The sequence below is a fragment of the Lissotriton helveticus genome, chromosome 11 (genome assembly GCF_964261635.1).
Source record: "Lissotriton helveticus chromosome 11, aLisHel1.1, whole genome shotgun sequence".
NCBI classification, from domain to species: Eukaryota; Metazoa; Chordata; class Amphibia; order Caudata; family Salamandridae; genus Lissotriton; species Lissotriton helveticus.
The window spans coordinates 200,459,998-200,478,721 of record NC_136072.1 but is presented as its reverse complement, the minus strand read 5'-3'; the positions used below and the strand labels follow the sequence as shown (position 1 = coordinate 200,478,721).

Here is an 18,724-nt window from a genome sequence, read left to right as displayed (position 1 = left end):
CCAAAAATGTTGCAATGTAGGTCTGTCCACCACAGTTGTAGATGTTGAAGCAACTACACTTCTGAGCTTGTGTATTCTTACATCATCAATACAATCCTTGAGCTCATTACCATTAGTTTTAGTTTTTGACCTTTGGTTCTTTTAACTGGTAATTTTCCAGAAGTTCCTTGGGACAACTATTATTATTCTGTAGAAATGTAAATGTCAAAAATAAGTTTATCAACTGGTACATCCATCCTCCTCTCTCATATTGCAAAGTATCAATAACTCAGGTGCATTGATCAATAAAGTGCAAACATGTTTCCCTCATCATTATACAATGTCAAGTTAAACCTGTTTAAAAGGGTTTTCTAGCTTCATGCAACATACCACACACTGCACACCCACATAATACACACCACACACAACATACACACACATACATAAAGAAAGGGTATTTTGGACAGACTCTTTCAGCCACTGGATTGTGTTGCTCCACTGACATTTGGCCCTGGCCTACCGGGCTGTACAACAGCTTTTGTATCAGTACATGGTATTTTTTGGATGTAAACAGGTTTGAAAAGTAGTTCCCACATGGCCGTCCCGCAATTTTATTTTTTCATTGTTATTCGGTCTTCTAGAGTCCAGTAGATGCAAACAGCTACCAGGCTAATCGTTTTGCTCTTAAGGTCTCCCACACTATAAAAAAATTAGTTAACCGTTCTGGCATGGCCATAATCAATACTGGAATGGTAAAGCATATGCAGACGTGTACATCTTGAAAAAGATGGTCTCCATGTGCGCACATGCAGGCCCAATGCATTGCAGTTTGTGCACTTATATGTGCCACAATGTTGTAATGTTCAGGAAGAGGCAAACACCAGTGCAAAGAATGATTGCTGATGACAACATGTCGGCACTCACTTTCTACAGGCAAAATCTATTAGCTCTCCCAATGCTGGGTACATTTACAATATAAAGTATCCTAGAGGTCCTCCATCATGCCTGCTCTTAAAAAAGATTTTATCCATTTGCTAATAAGTTACCACCAACTTTGAGTTAGCAGTAAAGTGTAAATATTTTATGGCCACATTTAGGTTGCAAAATATTTGTACATACCAATACAAATCAGTATTTGGAAAGGACACCCTAAAGATGCCCCATCCAAATACTGATTCGCAAACCCAGTAACAGGTTACTGATTTGCAATTAGGGCTTTGTACATTCGGAAATGCCTTTTGCGTTCATCAACTGCCTGTTTCTGCGATACAGAGCATTTGAGACCACAAAAAGTCTTTGTACACCTAGTCTTTAGACCAATGGCCTGATATGCCCAGCCTGTCTGTCGACGATTTCTGCCAGTGGAGTCAGCGGGGCCTGACAAAACACAGTGTGTTGCACACATTTTGCAGTGATCTGTGTGCAACCTACATGTCACAGGTTCCAGACCCAGTTTCATAGTTCAAGGGTACACAAATTCTGTGTGCAACCTCCATGCCACAGGTTTGTGTTTTATTAAAACATCTGAATAGGTTAATGCACCTTCTGCATACATTTGGGTGTAACTAGTATTTCTTAGATTTCAATGCTAGTGAGATAGATAAGAAGAAGAAACCACTTTGTAAAGATGTGTGTTATCTGATTTTACAGGTTCCAATCCCATAAAATTGCCCAGAGTAATTGAACTGCCACAAAGTTATGTTGTTTGCCATAAGGTCACAAATCAGAATAAGACTATTCAAGGGTGTTGATAGACATGATACAAAAATCTGCGTGCGTCCTCCACACTCGTGGTTGCGACTATAGTTTGATAGTTAACATAGTTAATGTCCCTACTGCTGGAATCTTTCTATAACCTCTAGATAGCAGGTTTGAATTGTAACATATCTAATGCAACCTTCTGTACATCAGTGGTTGATAAATCAGGTAAGATTGAATTGGTCTGGCAACAAGAACTGTATACAACAGACTTTAATCTTGAGGGTATCAAATAGCTTTCTTCTTTCTTTTTTCAAATTAGGAATGAGGATCCTGCTTGTATTTAACTTACTCAACATTCCCACTTCTTCATTCTACAAAAGCAAGAAAGCATCTATCCTGATACTAGATGGTTAAAAAGGGGACCTGCCAAACAGGAACAGGTTCCAATTCCAAGTAAACATACTTTGATAGGAGTGGATTTTAAAGTTGACCAAATAGGAAAAATTGTGGCTGTGCCACCTAAAGAGTCACAGCTAACAAGTTTGACCAAAAACAAATTCTCCATTAGTAAACAAAAGAGTGAACAGTGCCCAGTCATTCATAAACAAACAGCAGGGCCACCTACTAAACCAATAGGACTAACCACCAAAAACGTGCAGAAAAAAAGTGTAATTTTAGCGATTATAGCTCTTTTGCACTTTTTAGAAAATAAGTTTTACAATTCACTATTAAACCCCATTTCTTCCAATTTTATACCGGGGAAAAAACAACGCTCTACAAACACTCCCAGAAGTCGGGCTCATTTGTTTGCAAGCTCACTTGTTGGAATTTATGCTCCACCAGATTCAAAGATCACCATCCACCAAAGAAACATTTGGCCCAACAGATTCCCTCCTTCCCTCTCTTCGGGCAAATGGCATAATACTTTATATGATTCCTCTATCAACATTAACCCTACACCTTGCATCTCATTCTGATTTTAAGACTCACACATATATTGAAATCATACATTTCTTCTAGCATTTAAAATAGTGTAATGAATATGATTATGGGATTCTTTCCTGGACGCTGATCACCCTCAGGTGGTATGTTTAGCACTTATTCAATATACTTTTCAGAAAAATTAAATTCATCTTGAGTCTTAATCTTGTATAACACATTTCACAATCGCCATCCTCATGTTACCAAAACTCACAGACCAAACCTTTTTGCTAACTTTGAACTACTAAGTTCAAATAAAATTGTTTGGGTTCTTCGGGTTCCCATTGGGGCATCCCACAAAAATCTCAAATGTCAAAACATGAATCCGTGTGTGGACTCCACCCTCTGACTGCATTGCAATGGGTGAAGAGAAACTCACACCAAAGATTGTCATGTTTACATGGGAGAAACCAAACCTCTCTTAAGCAATTCAAAGTCACAAACTTCTACCGCACTTCTTCAATGGTTGATAGCTAAGGAGATGGGGTTGCCAGAACTTTTCAATTTCAGTCTTTTGGACTATCACATTTTGGATTATTTTTAGTGATTGCTTTCCTCAACACATCATGGATAGCGATTTCACTGTTCTGACTTAGCAGTTCTTACATTCAGTTTAGGAAATGGTTAGAAAGTGGAGGCTGGCTCATAGTTTTGGGGTGCTACTTTATTATAGGCAAACCAATTTTGAGTATGAGATTAATATAAAGCATACTGTCATCTCACTATGTCAGAGAGGTACCCAAGAATCTGGCTTCTTCTGTTTTGGGTTAAGAGGGTCTTGGTGTATAGTCTGCTTGGCTGCCTATTCCACAAAGGCCCACTCATCCACCAAACTGGCAATGAACCACGTGTCACATTGAGAGAGCCCCACCTACCGGATGGATTACATATATGACACATTGGTTACAGTTTCACATTCAAAAATATCTCATATTCCATTTTCACCATTCCTACTGTATGCTTGGTTCTTTTCACCACTTTGTAACCAGTAAATTGTAAATGCTGTTTTTCCTCCATTTTGCTGTATTTATTACAATTTTGCTGCTACATTCTTAGCGAATGATCTTCACTGTACTGAGCAGTGGTGTTCTCAGATTTTGCTTCAGTCTACTCAGAGCATTTCAATTGTGATTTCTGATATTATTAATTTATGTAATATTTAATTTTGCCAGGAAAAGTAAACTGTAGTGTCATGCCATACCTTTACAGAGCTGTCTATGTTTTATGAGAAGTTATAATTAAATTTAACACAAAAGTCATGCCTAAAGTTGGAATTCAATCATCCTAACAAATAGACCATCTCCTTGAACAAATACATCTCAATTTGGGGCTAATCTTTTCTTTATGCTACTGTTGATTTCCTACAATGTGAGCATTTAGGCTAAAGAAGGTAAGTCAAATGGTGCAGATGCATTATTCATTTTATATTCATATATTACCACCATATCATAAATTTCAACTAATAAGTACTTCAATTTTACTACTCATATTGACCAGCTTATCTCACTTATGTATAGACTGTCAGTGAGTGTTACTTACTGAAGATGATGAAATGTGCTTAATTTGTTCCAGAGCTTCTGAAAGACTAGCTTCAATGTCAGCATCATCTAAAGAAAATAGATCTCCTGCACGTGACAGGTCTTTTTGTCCCAACACCAGTCCAAAGAGCTGATGCATAATTGACGTCTGCCACAGCCAAGATCTATGTGTCCGGCAGTCAAGCTAAGTAGCAGGTATTCGGAGATTAGGTTTTCTTCAGTGTTTTGCTGGTGTTCCCGGAGGATTGTGATCGCTTTTCTGCCATCATCTGAAACAAACACATTTCTACATCAGGAGTCATGTAATATGCAGAACAATACTTGGACAATACTTATCAACCAGTTATGGAAGGCTGTTTAGTTTGCATGTGGACCTTGGGCCTTTTATGAGTTTTGGTGGATCTGATATAATGTACTTGTACTAAAGTTGACGGAATACTCCCCACATTTGTGATGCAGTATATCACCCACCAATCTCTAAAGAAGGCCATAAGGCTTTAGACAGAGATAATATTGTTTATGGAAAATAGACCTCTTGAACCAGAATTAGCTTGTTTACTGTGCCTATTTACAAATTGAGTTTCCCTTCTCTTATTATTTATCACAGTCGTAGTGTTCTACAATGATTACCAAACAAGGAAAATATGCACATGACTGCTAAAGGCGGTTTCAGAATCAGGCCTTTTTTTTTAAGTGTTTAAACAACACAACCTCAAACCATAGTAAGACAGTCAATTGTTGCCAAAGTCAGTAGTTTTGAGTTTGGGAAGTTGAAACTTTATTGAAGAATTACTAATACACACAAGGTAGGTGCAGCATGGCCAGCAGCAGTGCAAGCTCCTGTCACATACTGAAAATGTGCACACACCAGATACAGCACAAGCAGGAGCATCAGATGCTACACACACACATATTTATAAGTGCGCACCCACACACACACAGTATAAGGAACCAAACTTCCTTATCCACACAGAACTGGTACCAAACACAGAGCCACACACACAGCACACATATTAGCAGCATAAGCTTTGTTCCAAAGATAAATACATCACTGCAGACACACTCACACATAGTACAAGCATCATCAGTACAAGCTTTCCACTCACACATTACAGATACAGCATGGGCAGAAACAGTGTCAGCTCCCCTCTTCACAGAGCAGGTGAGGCAAGGACTGGACAAAGTAAATTTTCCATAAAACACCACTCATGTGTAAGGAAAGTAGCAGTGTTGTAGGGGTCCCAAAACAGCACAGTGCTATGCTTCACATGAAGTGAATGACATTCCTAGGAGAGGTATGATTTGTGTGCATGCTCCTATTTGCCTTTTTTGGTGGCACTTTCACTCATGGCCAACCGGCATTCCAATAAATATATAATTCATCTGGCGATGAGCGGGCCTTAGTGAACCACTGGAGAAAAATTGGGGATGATGAAAATATACTCAATACTATGACCAAACGTGTACAAAGAACTAGTCACACGTCCTTAAGTGAAGCTATTAATGATTAGGGCTTCCTGGTTTCAATGCTTATAGTTTGTGCACCCAAGCATTGTTTCCTGGCGTTGTCTCCCTTTTATAAATCAATTGTTTTCATAGTAGCCCTTCCAAAAAGGATCTGTGTTTCCAATGTTGTATCTAACTTGCAGCGCATATTGCAACACACATATTCCATTTAAAGAATGAATATTGCAGAACAAGTAGTGCTTTTCCCATTGGCCTTGATGGCAATGGGCAAGCGGTTGGCTGTGCTTACCACACTCCTTCTGTGTTTTTACACAGATCTTACAATCTCTTGTCAGTCATACTCCTTTACTTTAATACTCACAGACTTTCACACTATCCTGTTCTGTGCCTCTCACACGCTCAATATCTTAGAACTCCTGTTTAAAAGATTAGTAAAGCTCAAGGTGTGTTATGTTCAAACTATGCTTAGATGCCAATGCCATTCACCCAAGCCCTCTTCAAATTGATGAATATCTGCATCAGTCATTCACCCAAGCCCTCTTTAAAATTATGAAATGTGTAGGGGTGGTCACTCCTGCTTCCTCTAGAGTGCTCTCTTGGGGGCACACGCTACTTCTCAGCACTGATGCCTCACACCTATGTGCCATAAAGACACAAACATAGATCCTAGTAGATGAATGAAGAACAGATATGCTGCTCTTCTCTGTGCTATACTCAAGGGTTAACTCTAACCATTTCTTGTTGCTTCTCTAACAAAACACTGTTACGGCTCCTGCATCTAATGATTGTCGCCAAAGAATATAAAAGTGTACAAGGGACTTCTTCTATGAAGATATTTTCCACAGGTGCATGTGAATTGCAGCACCCTTAATATTCTATTACACACATTGCTTGGTGTTCTCATTAATATATACACATGTGCCATGTTGTCATTGTGTAGCATTGAGCACAACCGGGCACTACAGAATACTTGGAGGGGCTGAACTCATACCACAGCACAGATCTTTGCTACTTAAGAGGGGGTTTTACTCGGAGTACAATACAGACAATCGATCGTGGACCACTTATGCCCTCATTACAAATGTCCCAGAGGGGGGGTCGACCTGACCTACAGAGCAATCAGATAGTGCCCGATGGGCCGGGCTGACATTAGACCGACTCTTAGCTGTTTCTGGACCTGTTTTATGGCCTGGTGGGCCACTTTTTACTGTTGGTTTCTCAGATAATACCACACACAATGATTGCAGTAAACACAAATGCATGCAGTCCCAACATCTTGCAAAATACCTATACAGCATGTGTTAACAAGTTCAAAATGTGCCTGATTTGCAAATGTTGGACACTTTTTAGGTCTCGCCAAGACAGCGCATGCGCTGTATCTTTGAGACATGTTGTTTTTCTATGAGTGGGCTTGGAGACCACCAACTACTTATCATTAGTTGGCTTCATTGCCACTCTCATTTATTTGCCTCTCATAGGTCAGCTGGCATAATTTCTAGTCCTCTTTGTGTGTCTGTGCCTCCCTTCGAGCATGCGTGTATTACTTGTGTCGTTCCAATGCCCATTTTTTTAGGCAATGCTTTTTTCTTTGGACTTAAGCACTCAACCAGAGTGCAGCATTTTCAGCAAACCAACTTGTTTACTTCTCTCCCCTCTGTGCCCCTCCCTTGTGTTGCAAGCTCTCACCCGACTGGCCTCAGTTGATATCTTTGTTGTGGTTATCCCAGGCCCGGCCTCCCACCTTTAGTTGTCTATGTTTTCTCTAGGCCCCCTCCCATCCTCCATTGCGTGAGTTACCCTCCCTCCCTCTGTGCTGCCTACTGAGAGCCTTCCCTCCATAATTTCTTTTTTTAAAAGCGATATGACTTGCCACGTTGTATCACTTTTATTCCATCACTTTTATCTCCTTAGGTCAAGGGTCTTCAAACTGTGGGGCGCGACCCCCAGGGGGGCCGTGGAGCGATGCAAAGGGGGTCGCGCCTTCACTTTCACACTTCTGCCCAGGCCCAAGGCTTCAGCCCCCCTCCTCCCTCATCGTGTGTCTCAGCCCGGCAGCTGCTGCAGTGAAACTCGAGCTGCTGGGGGCTCGCCTGGGCAGTGTCTGGAGTCATCTCCAGCAGCCAGAGTTTTTCACAGGTCTTTAAAGGCCATTTGCATGTTTACATGGCTTTGTAAACTGGTTAAAGAGGCTTAGTTTTTTTCCTGGTTCCAGTACCCCCTGGGCCCCCACTCTATCTGATCCTTACATTTGTTTTCACAATTACTGTTGTACTGTGAGAATGCATTTAATGAAAAGGAATATAAAGTAGAGTTGCCAAAAAAAAATGCCTGCCTGTTTTGTTTAAAGAGTCTGGAAAGACCTCCTCTTGACACTAAATAGACTTATAATTACAAAAGTATGTATGCATTCTTTATGTGACTTTTCTGACTTTTTCTCTTTGTCAGTCATGGATCATTGAGGCAACCCTAGAACACAATTAAACGTGTTTTCTATTTATATTTGCTGTTCGAAGTATGCACAGATAAGTGCTGAAAATACAGCTTTAGGTGACTGCTTATTTTTATACCGACTGGGCAATCAAAATAATCTGCTGGCAACGCTAACCATAGGACTGTAAGTTTGTTGCAGGATCAGCACATTATTTATTTCCTCCACCCTAAATCCCCTATTATTGCCGCAATAGTTTAACTTAGATCTTAAACCCTACGCCTCCATCAATAACATGCTGAGTTACTTCAAGTGTCTGGGAATGCACCCTGTATTCAGACAACTCGCTCCTCATTCTCGCCCTTCACTTCCACGCTCACCCTGCACTCACACTGATCACCATGCACTCACACCATTCACCCACTCACCCTGCACTCACAGTGATCACTCTGCACTCACAATGCACTTTCGCTGTTCACCCTATACCTCACCCCGCAGGCACACAAGTACATTACTCATCCTGCACTCATGTTACACTTCACTCACCTGTCCCCCTCACTGCTCAATATGCAACTCACTCAAACAAGCTCATCAGTAATCATACATTAATTCGTCCCATTCTGAACTTGCATTCGCACCCAAATTCATAAATTCATACGCCACCTTACTCGCCCTGCAGTCACTCCTCTTACCCTACTCTTGCACTGTTGCATCGCTCACCGTGCACTCACATGGGCACGCTTGTCACCCACACAGTGTGCAGAGGATTAATGTGCCTGCTACAAAGAACGTGTACCATGCAGTTCACAGAACTGAGTGTGAGTAAACTATGAGTAGCGCTATAAATAAATGAAAAGGTTTGTCAGAAAGGTGCTATAGAGAGATGAGGTGCATTGTTGGTGAGTGGCAGTGAAGGAATTCATGGAGGAGGAGGAAATGGGGGTGGGGCACCAAAAAAGACTGTTGCACCGTGTGCGACCAGTGTTAGGACTAGCCCTGGCTGGGAGTGTTAGTCCTCTCCGAATTTCTGGTCTATTGACTCCCCTGCTTCTGGCTATTATTAATATTTACATTTGTAGTGCGCTACTGTTACCAAAAGATGTCCTGGGGCTAATAACCATCTGCTGCCTGTAAGCAAATGAGAAACACACGGAAGGAGAAGGAGAACCAGCCAAATGGGATAACCTACAGAGCAGAGAGAAAGGTTTTTATATCTTCCTAAAGGATAATAGATTCTTAGTGGAGTGAAGCAAAGGAGGGTGCAAGTTCCATAACTGCGTGCCCTGCACCAAAACAGCAAGACAGACAACTCATGCCTTCTTGAATTAGGGAACAATAGGCAGAGTGGCACAGGCCGAGAGGACCATATGGGTCAGACCCATATGCTTGGTGAGGAGAGATTAGAGGATGAGAGAGGACAGCAAGGGAGTGAGAGAATTCGATTGAAGAGGTCCGGGATGAGGAGAAATGTGAATTGCCGAAGAGAAGTGTGGACACACAAGAAGTGAGTGTGAGCCAAAGGTGAGGGCTTCTGTTAGAACAAAGGGGAGATGTGAAAGTTGAATGGGGAGACTGTAGAGGTGTAAGATACAAATAGACAAAAAGTGAATGAGAAGTGCTGAGGGGCACAGGTGGTGACGGGACCAGAGAGGCCATGAGATAAATGCGAGAGACTGTAAGAGATGAGGGCAGTGAAAAGAGAGAATGGCAAGAGGTGATTAAAGGTGAAGTGAGAGGTTGAATGGGGAGAGTTCAGAAGTTGTAAAAAGGGGTGAAAGAAAATGGCCTACAAAGTGAGAGAGGGATCCGGGGTTAGGAGATGAGAAGGGGATGGAAGGGAAGGGTGAGAGGAAAGCTGCATGGTAAACTGCTTAACTCTGCACAAAACCACCAGGTTTTTAAGGGACCCCTGCTTCTCCTGGCATGGGCCAGGTGAGCTTCTAATGTGGCAGCACGTATTCCTGCGGAGTGGAAGGCCCTTCTCAAAGTTGACTAGAAATCTTTCTGATGTTAATTGCTGTATTTTGGTTATATACGGGTACTGATGGGGTGAAATCTTTCCTCAGTGTTACTGTGTGTAAAAAACGTCAAAATAATGAAGCAATGCTATCCAAAAATATGCGCATCACACAACATCACTTACATTTTCTTCCCACACATTTTAGTCAAGACTGTCGTGTAATTTGGTCCTCACCTGCTTCATAATTCTAGTAGCCCTGCCCACAGGTTTAGAAAGTTTTGTCAGGAGGTGATCCTTACGCTTCAAAATGTTGACAGGGGGGTCTCGGCATCCAAACGTTTGAAGACCTCTGCCTTAGGTTATCAGCCCAATGACTTTGCATTATTTTTATTTATTTTTTACATCACTAAATTCGAATTCGTTTTTACAGATTCTCACCTGGATGTCCCTAGGGTTAGTGGTCATCCTGACCTACATCGGTTTGACATCCCTGGTTTGACCTGTGGTCCTTTCGATCTATTTCGATAATTTTAAAAATTGTGGCCCATGGCCATGAGATGTGTTGAGAATAACATCGTATGATGCTCAAGTTGCAATATACTTCAAATCTTGAGAAGTACCTTTAGCATGGGGTACAGTACCAATGCGCTTCATAATTTATCAGCGCATACACCAAAACCAAAAATTTCATTAGTTTGATCGCATTAGCACGATAAAATGGATAGGCAAACATGTCGCGTATATATGTTGTATCTCCATGAAGCCTAGAATATGCGATTTGATTAAATGCGACTACAAGTCCCATAATGCAATTTTGCACCAGGAAGTATAAAACAAGTCCCATAATGCAATTTTGCACCAGGAAGTATAAAACAAACAGAAAAGTGCGGCGGCCATCTTTATTGAAAGAAAGCAGACTTGAGCGCGGGCGTGCTGTGGCAGAGGAGCAGGTATTTACAAACACCGCCTTATCGTGGTCTGAGCATTCATTCAATATTTTTGAGAGATCTTTTTTTGAAATCGGCGTTTCGTTCTATTACAGGATGGTGACTGCGGTTTCTCCCTTTAAATCTTTAAGAACAAGATACTTCAGTAAGGTAGGCTAATTCTTCTGTGAGTTATATCCACTCACTTAGAATGTTTTGAAAAAAACCACATGATTGAAACCTATGCCATTACTGTTGTAGAATTATACCTTGATGGTGACGTCGTACAAGCAAAATTCGCCGTGCTACGGCAGTTCACAAAAAATAAGGTAGGCTTCTCCCCTTTTTTTACATCTTTGACTGGAGCTTGATAATTAAAAGACCCGAGTGGGTTAAATTGAAAACCAATTTCCCATCTTTTTTAGACATCTCTGTCTGGCCACCACAATAACTAGCGAGTTGGACCACAAGAAGATTAACCATCACGCCCCTCTTTAAAACAATTTTGGTATGTAGCTATCCTTTATTATCACTCCTTGCCCACGATTGGAGAAAGGCACTCACTATGAATTTGCCTGTTAAAGTAAAACAATGTCTTTGCATCTTTTCAGATAAAAAGAATAAACAGCCCTGATGATAGACCAGTGACTTTGTGCCTGGTTCTTGAAACGCTTCAAAAGGGGGTGGCGATGGATAGAGTATCTGAATTAAGCAGAACACTCCTACCCAGTCAAAAGATCAGGGCTTGATCCATCACCGTTTTTTAGCTCACTGCACCATCCCAGTTCAGAACCTGTCTACATGCAAATTAGTCTGACCCTGGCCCAGTGCATCATGGGAACAGGGCAGACCAAACTACCGAGCCAATTCTTTACTGGAAAGGAAACCAGCTTCCGGGGACCGGTTTCTGGCATTACAGCCGTCTTCGGCCCGGCTTGCTTGAATCCTGATGGTGCAGAGAGCAAGGGACTCACATCTGAGCATACCCTTCCACACTTGTGGTGGCCAAAACGATTCAAAAGGGGGTGGCGATGGACAGAGTATCTGAATTAAGCAGAACACTCCTACCCAGTCAAAAGATCAGGGCTTGATCGATCACCGTTTTTTAGCGCACTGCACCATCCCAGTTCAGAACCTGGCTACATGCAAATTAGTCTGACCCTGGCCCAGTGCATCATGGGAACAGGGCAGACCAAACTACCGAGTCAATTCTTTACTGGAAAGGAAACAAGCTTCCGGGGACCGGTTTCTGGCATTACAGCCGTCTTCGGCCCGGCTTGCTTGAATCCTGATGGTGCAGAGAGCAAGGGACTCACATCTGAGCATACCCTTCCACACTTGTGGTGGCCAAAACGATTCAAAAGGGGGTGGCGATGGACAGAGTATCTGAATTAAGCAGAACACTCCTACCCAGTCGAAAGATCAGGGCTTGATCCATCACCGTTTTTTAGCTCACTGCACCATCCCAGTTCAGAACCTGGCTACATGCAAATTAGTCTGACCCTGGCCCAGTGCATCATGGGAACAGGGCAGACCAAACTACCGAGCCAATTCTTTACTGGAAAGGAAACAAGCTTCCGGGGACCGGTTTCTGGCATTACAGCCGTCTTCGGCCCGGCTTGCTTGAATCCTGATGGTGCAGAGAGCAAGGGACTCACATCTGAGCATACCCTTCCACACTTGTGGTGGCCAAAACGATTCAAAAGGGGGTGGCGATGGACAGAGTATCTGAATTAAGCAGAACACTCCTACCCAGTCAAAAGATCAGGGCTTGATCCATCACCGTTTTTTAGCTCACTGCACCATCCCAGTTCAGAACCTGGCTACATGAAAATTAGTCTGACCCTGGCCTAGTGCATCATGGGAACAGGGCAGACCAAACTACCGAGCCAATTCTTTACTGGAAAGGAAACAAGCTTCCGGGGACCGGTTTCTGGCATTACAGCCGTCTTCGGCCCGGCTTGCTTGAATCCTGATGGTGCAGAGAGCAAGGGACTCACATCTGAGCATACCCTTCCACACTTGTGGTGGCCAAAACAATTCAAAAGGGGGTGGCGATGGACAGAGTATCTGAATTAAGCAGAACACTCCTACCCAGTCAAAAGATCAGGGCTTGATCCATCACCGTTTTTTAGCTCACTGCACCATTCCAGTTCAGAACCTGGCTACATGCAAATTAGTCTGACCCTGGCCCAGTGCATCATGGGAACAGGGCAGACCAAACTACCGAGCCAATTCTTTACTGGAAAGGAAACAAGCTTCCGGGGACCGGTTTCTGGCATTACAGCCGTCTTCGGCCCGGCTTGCTTGAATCCTGATGGTGCAGAGAGCAAGGGACTCACATCTGAGCATACCCTTCCACACTTGTGGTGGCCAAAACGATTCAAAAGGGGGTGGCGATGGACAGAGTATCTGAATTAAGCAGAACACTCCTACCCAGTCAAAAGATCAGGGCTTGATCCATCACCGTTTTTTAGCTCACTTCACCATCCCAGTTCAGAACCTGGCTACATGCGAATTAGTCTGACCCTGGCCCAGTGCATCATGGGAACAGGGCAGACCAAACTACCGAGCCAATTCTTTACTGGAAAGAAAACAAGCTTCCGGGGACCGGTTTCTGGCATTACAGCCGTCTTCGGCCCGGCTTGCTTGAATCCTGATGGTGCAGAGAGCAAGGGACTCACATCTGAGCATACCCTTCCACACTTGTGGTGGCCAAAACGATTCAAAAGGGGGTGGCGATGGACAGAGTATCTGAATTAAGCAGAACACTCCTACCCAGTCAAAAGATCAGGGCTTGAACCATCACCGTTTTTTAGCTCACTGCACCATCCCAGTTCAGAACCTGGCTACATGCAAATTAGTCTGACCCTGGCCCAGTGCATCATGGGAACAGGGCAGACCAAACTACCGAGCCAATTCTTTACTGGAAAGGAAACAAGCTTCCGGGGACCGGTTTCTGGCATTACAGCCGTCTTCGGCCCGGCTTGCTTGAATCCTGATGGTGCAGAGAGCAAGGGACTCACATCTGAGCATACCCTTCCACACTTGTGGTGGCCAAAACGATTCAAAAGGGGGTGGCGATGGACAGAGTATCTGAATTAAGCAGAACACTCCTACCCAGTCAAAAGATCAGGGCTTGATCCATCACCGTTTTTTAGCTCACTGCACCATCCCAGTTCAGAACCTGGCTAGATGCAAATTAGTCTGACCCTGGCCCAGTGCATCATGGGAACAGGGCAGACCAAACTACCGAGCCAATTCTTTACTGGAAAGGAAACAAGCTTCCGGGGACCGGTTTCTGGCATTACAGCCGTCTTCGGCCCGGCTTGCTTGAATCCTGATGGTGCAGAGAGCAAGGGACTCACATCTGAGCATACCCTTCCACACTTGTGGTGGCCAAAACGATTCAAAAGGGGGTGGCGATGGACAGAGTATCTGAATTAAGCAGAACACTCCTACCCAGTCAAAAGATCAGGGCTTGATCCATCACCGTTTTTTAGCTCACTGCACCATCCCAGTTCAGAACCTGGCTACATGCAAATTAGTCTGACCCTGGCCCAGTGCATCATGGGAACAGGGCAGACCAAACTATGGAGCCAATTCTTTACTGGAAAGGAAACAAGCTTCCGGGGACCGGTTTCTGGCATTACAGCCGTCTTCGGCCCGGCTTGCTTGAATCCTGATGGTGCAGAGAGCAAGGGACTCACATCTGAGCATACCCTTCCACACTTGTGGTGGCCAAAACGATTCAAAAGGGGGTGGCGATGGACAGAGTATCTGAATTAAGCAGAACACTCCTACCCAGTCAAAAGATCAGGGCTTGATCCATCACCGTTTTTTAGCTCACTGCACCATCCCAGTTCAGAACCTGGCTACATGCAAATTAGTCTGACCCTGGCCCAGTGCATCATGGGAACAGGGCAGACCAAACTACCGAGCCAATTCTTTACTGGAAAGAAAATAAGCTTCCGGGGACCGGTTTCTGGCATTACAGCCGTCTTCGGCCCGGCTTGCTTGAATCCTGATGGTGCAGAGAGCAAGGGACTCACATCTGAGCATACCCTTCCACACTTGTGGTGGCCAAAACGATTCAAAAGGGGGTGGCGATGGACAGAGTATCTGAATTAAGCAGAACACTCCTACCCAGTCAAAAGATCAGGGCTTGATCCATCACCGTTTTTTAGCTCACTGCACCATCCCAGTTCAGAACCTGGCTACATGCAAATTAGTCTGACCCTGGCCCAGTGCATCATGGGAACAGGGCAGACCAAACTACCGAGCCAATTCTTTACTGGAAAGGAAACAAGCTTCCGGGGACCGGTTTCTGGCATTACATCCGTCTTCGACCCGGCTTGCTTGAATCCTGATGGTGCAGAGAGCAAGGGACTCACATCTGAGCATACCCTTCCACACTTGTGGTGGCAAAAACGATTCAAAAGGGGGTGGCGATGGACAGAGTATCTGAATTAAGCAGAACACTCCTACCCAGTCAAAAGATCAGGGCTTGATCCATCGCCGTTTTTTAGCTCACTGCACCATCCCAGTTCAGAACCTGGCTACATGCAAATTAGTCTGACCCTGGCCCAGTGCATCATGGGAACAGGGCAGACCAAACTACCGAGCCAATTCTTTACTGGAAAGGAAACAAGCTTCCGGGGACCGGTTTCTGGCATTACAGCCGTCTTCGGCCCGGCTTGCTTGAATCCTGATGGTGCAGAGAGCAAGGGACTCACATCTGAGCATACCCTTCCACACTTGTGGTGGCCAAAACGATTCAAAAGGGGGTGGCGATGGACAGAGTATCTGAATTAAGCAGAACACTCCTACCCAGTCAAAAGATCAGGGCTTGATCCATCACCGTTTTTTAGCTCACTGCACCATCCCAGTTCAGAACCTGGCTACATGCAAATTAGTCTGACCCTGGCCCAGTGCATCATGGGAACAGGGCAGACCAAACTACTGAGCCAATTCTTTACTGGAAAGGAAACAAGCTTCCGGGGACCGGTTTCTGGCATTACAGCCGTCTTCGGCCCAGCTTGCTTGAATCCTGATGGTGCAGAGAGCAAGGGACTCACATCTGAGCATACCCTTCCACACTTGTGGTGGCCAAAACGATTCAAAAGGGGGTGGCGATGGACAGAGTATCTGAATTAAGCAGAATACTCCTACCCAGTCAAAAGATCAGGGCTTGATCCATCACCGTTTTTTAGCTCACTGCACCATCCCAGTTCAGAACCTGGCTACATGCAAATTAGTCTGACCCTGGCCCAGTGCATCATGGGAACAGGGCAGACCAAACTATCGAGCCAATTCTTTACTGGAAAGAAAACAAGCTTCCGGGGACCGGTTTCTGGCATTACAGCCGTCTTCGGCCCGGCTTGCTTGAATCCTGATGGTGCAGAGAGCAAGGGACTCACATCTGAGCATACCCTTCCACACTTGTGGTGGCCAAAACGATTCAAAAGGGGGTGACGATGGACAGAGTATCTGAATTAAGCAGAACACTCCTACCCAGTCAAAAGATCAGGGCTTGATCCATCACCGTTTTTTAGCTCACTGCACCATCCCAGTTCAGAACCTGGCTACATGCAAATTAGTCTGACCCTGGCCCAGTGCATCATGGGAACAGGGCAGACCAAACTACCGAGCCAATTCTTTACTGGAAAGGAAACAAGCTTCAGGGGACCGGTTTCTGGCATTACAGCCGTCTTCGGCCCGGCTTGCTTGAATCCTGATGGTGCAGAGAGCAAGGGACTCACATCTGAGCATACCCTTCCACACTTGTGGTGGCCAAAACGATTCAAAAGGGGGTGGCGATGGACAGAGTATCTGAATTAAGCAGAACACTCCTACCCAGTCAAAAGATCAGGGCTTGATCCATCACCGTTTTTTAGCTCACTGCACCATCCCAGTTCAGAACCTGGCTAGATGCAAATTAGTCTGACCCTGGCCCAGTGCATCATGGGAACAGGGCAGACCAAACTACCGAGCCAATTCTTTACTGGAAAGGAAACAAGCTTCCGGGGACCGGTTTCTGGCATTACAGCCGTCTTCGGCCCGGCTTGCTTGAATCCTGATGGTGCAGAGAGCAAGGGACTCACATCTGAGCATACCCTTCCACACTTGTGGTGGCCAAAACGATTCAAAAGGGGGTGGCGATGGACAGAGTATCTGAATTAAGCAGAACACTCCTACCCAGTCAAAAGATCAGGGCTTGATCCATCACCGTTTTTTAGCTCACTGCACCATCCCAGTTCAGAACCTGGCTACATGCAAATTAGTCTGACCCTGGCCCAGTGCATCATGGGAACAGGGCAGACCAAACTATGGAGCCAATTCTTTACTGGAAAGGAAACAAGCTTCCGGGGACCGGTTTCTGGCATTACAGCCGTCTTCGGCCCGGCTTGCTTGAATCCTGATGGTGCAGAGAGCAAGGGACTCACATCTGAGCATACCCTTCCACACTTGTGGTGGCCAAAACGATTCAAAAGGGGGTGGCGATGGACAGAGTATCTGAATTAAGCAGAACACTCCTACCCAGTCAAAAGATCAGGGCTTGATCCATCACCGTTTTTTAGCTCACTGCACCATCCCAGTTCAGAACCTGGCTACATGCAAATTAGTCTGACCCTGGCCCAGTGCATCATGGGAACAGGGCAGACCAAACTACCGAGCCAATTCTTTACTGGAAAGGAAACAAGCTTCCGGGGACCGGTTTCTGGCATTACAGCCGTCTTCGGCCCGGCTTGCTTGAATCCTGATGGTGCAGAGAGCAAGGGACTCACATCTGAGCATACCCTTCCACACTTGTGGTGGCCAAAACGATTCAAAAGGGGGTGGCGATGGACAGAGTATCTGAATTAAGCAGAACACTCCTACCCAGTCAAAAGATCAGGGCTTGATCCATCACCGTTTTTTAGCTCACTGCACCATCCCAGTTCAGAACCTGGCTACATGCAAATTAGTCTGACCCTGGCCCAGTGCATCATGGGAACAGGGCAGACCAAACTACCGAGCCAATTCTTTACTGGAAAGGAAACAAGCTTCCGGGGACCGGTTTCTGGCATTACAGCTGTCTTCGGCCCAGCTTGCTTGAATCCTGATGGTGCAGAGAGCAAGGGACTCACATCTGAGCATACCCTTCCACACTTGTGGTGGCCAAAACGATCCAAAAGGGGGTGGCGATGGACAGAGTATCTGAATTAAGCAGAACACTCCTACCCAGTCAAAAGATCAGGGCTTGTTCCATCACCGTTTTTTAGCTCACTGCACCATCCCAGTTCAGAACCTGGCTACATGCAAATTAGTCTGACCCTGGCCCAGTGCATCATGGGAACAGGGCAGACCAAACTACCGAGCCAATTCTTTACTGGAAAGGAAACAAGCTTCCGGGGACCGGTTTCTGGCATTACAGCCGTCTTCGGCCCGGCTTGCTTGAATCCTGATGGTGCAGAGAGCAAGGGACTCACATCTGAGCATACCCTTCCACACTTGTGGTGGCCAAAACGATTCAAAAGGGGGTGGCGATGGACAGAGTATCTGAATTAAGCAGAACACTCCTACCCAGTCAAAAGATCAGGGCTTGATCCATCACCGTTTTTTAGCTCACTGCACCATCCCAGTTCAGAACCTGGCTACATGCAAATTAGTCTGACCCTGGCCCAGTGCATCATGGGAACAGGGCAGACCAAACTACCGAGCCAACTCTTTACTGGAAAGGAAACAAGCTTCCGGGGACCGG

General features: G+C 44.8%; 1 protein-coding gene across 1 annotated transcript in view; it reads right to left on the bottom strand.

Moving 5' to 3' along the window:
* VEPH1 (ventricular zone expressed PH domain containing 1) overlaps positions 1–18,724 on the bottom strand; it is a 1,476,213-nt gene that overhangs the window by 1,404,681 nt on the left and 52,808 nt on the right. The window contains 1 exon segment of the mRNA XM_078667132.1: positions 4,201–4,468. Coding sequence (XP_078523258.1) covers positions 4,201–4,338 — 138 coding nt within the window. The 5' untranslated portion in view covers positions 4,339–4,468.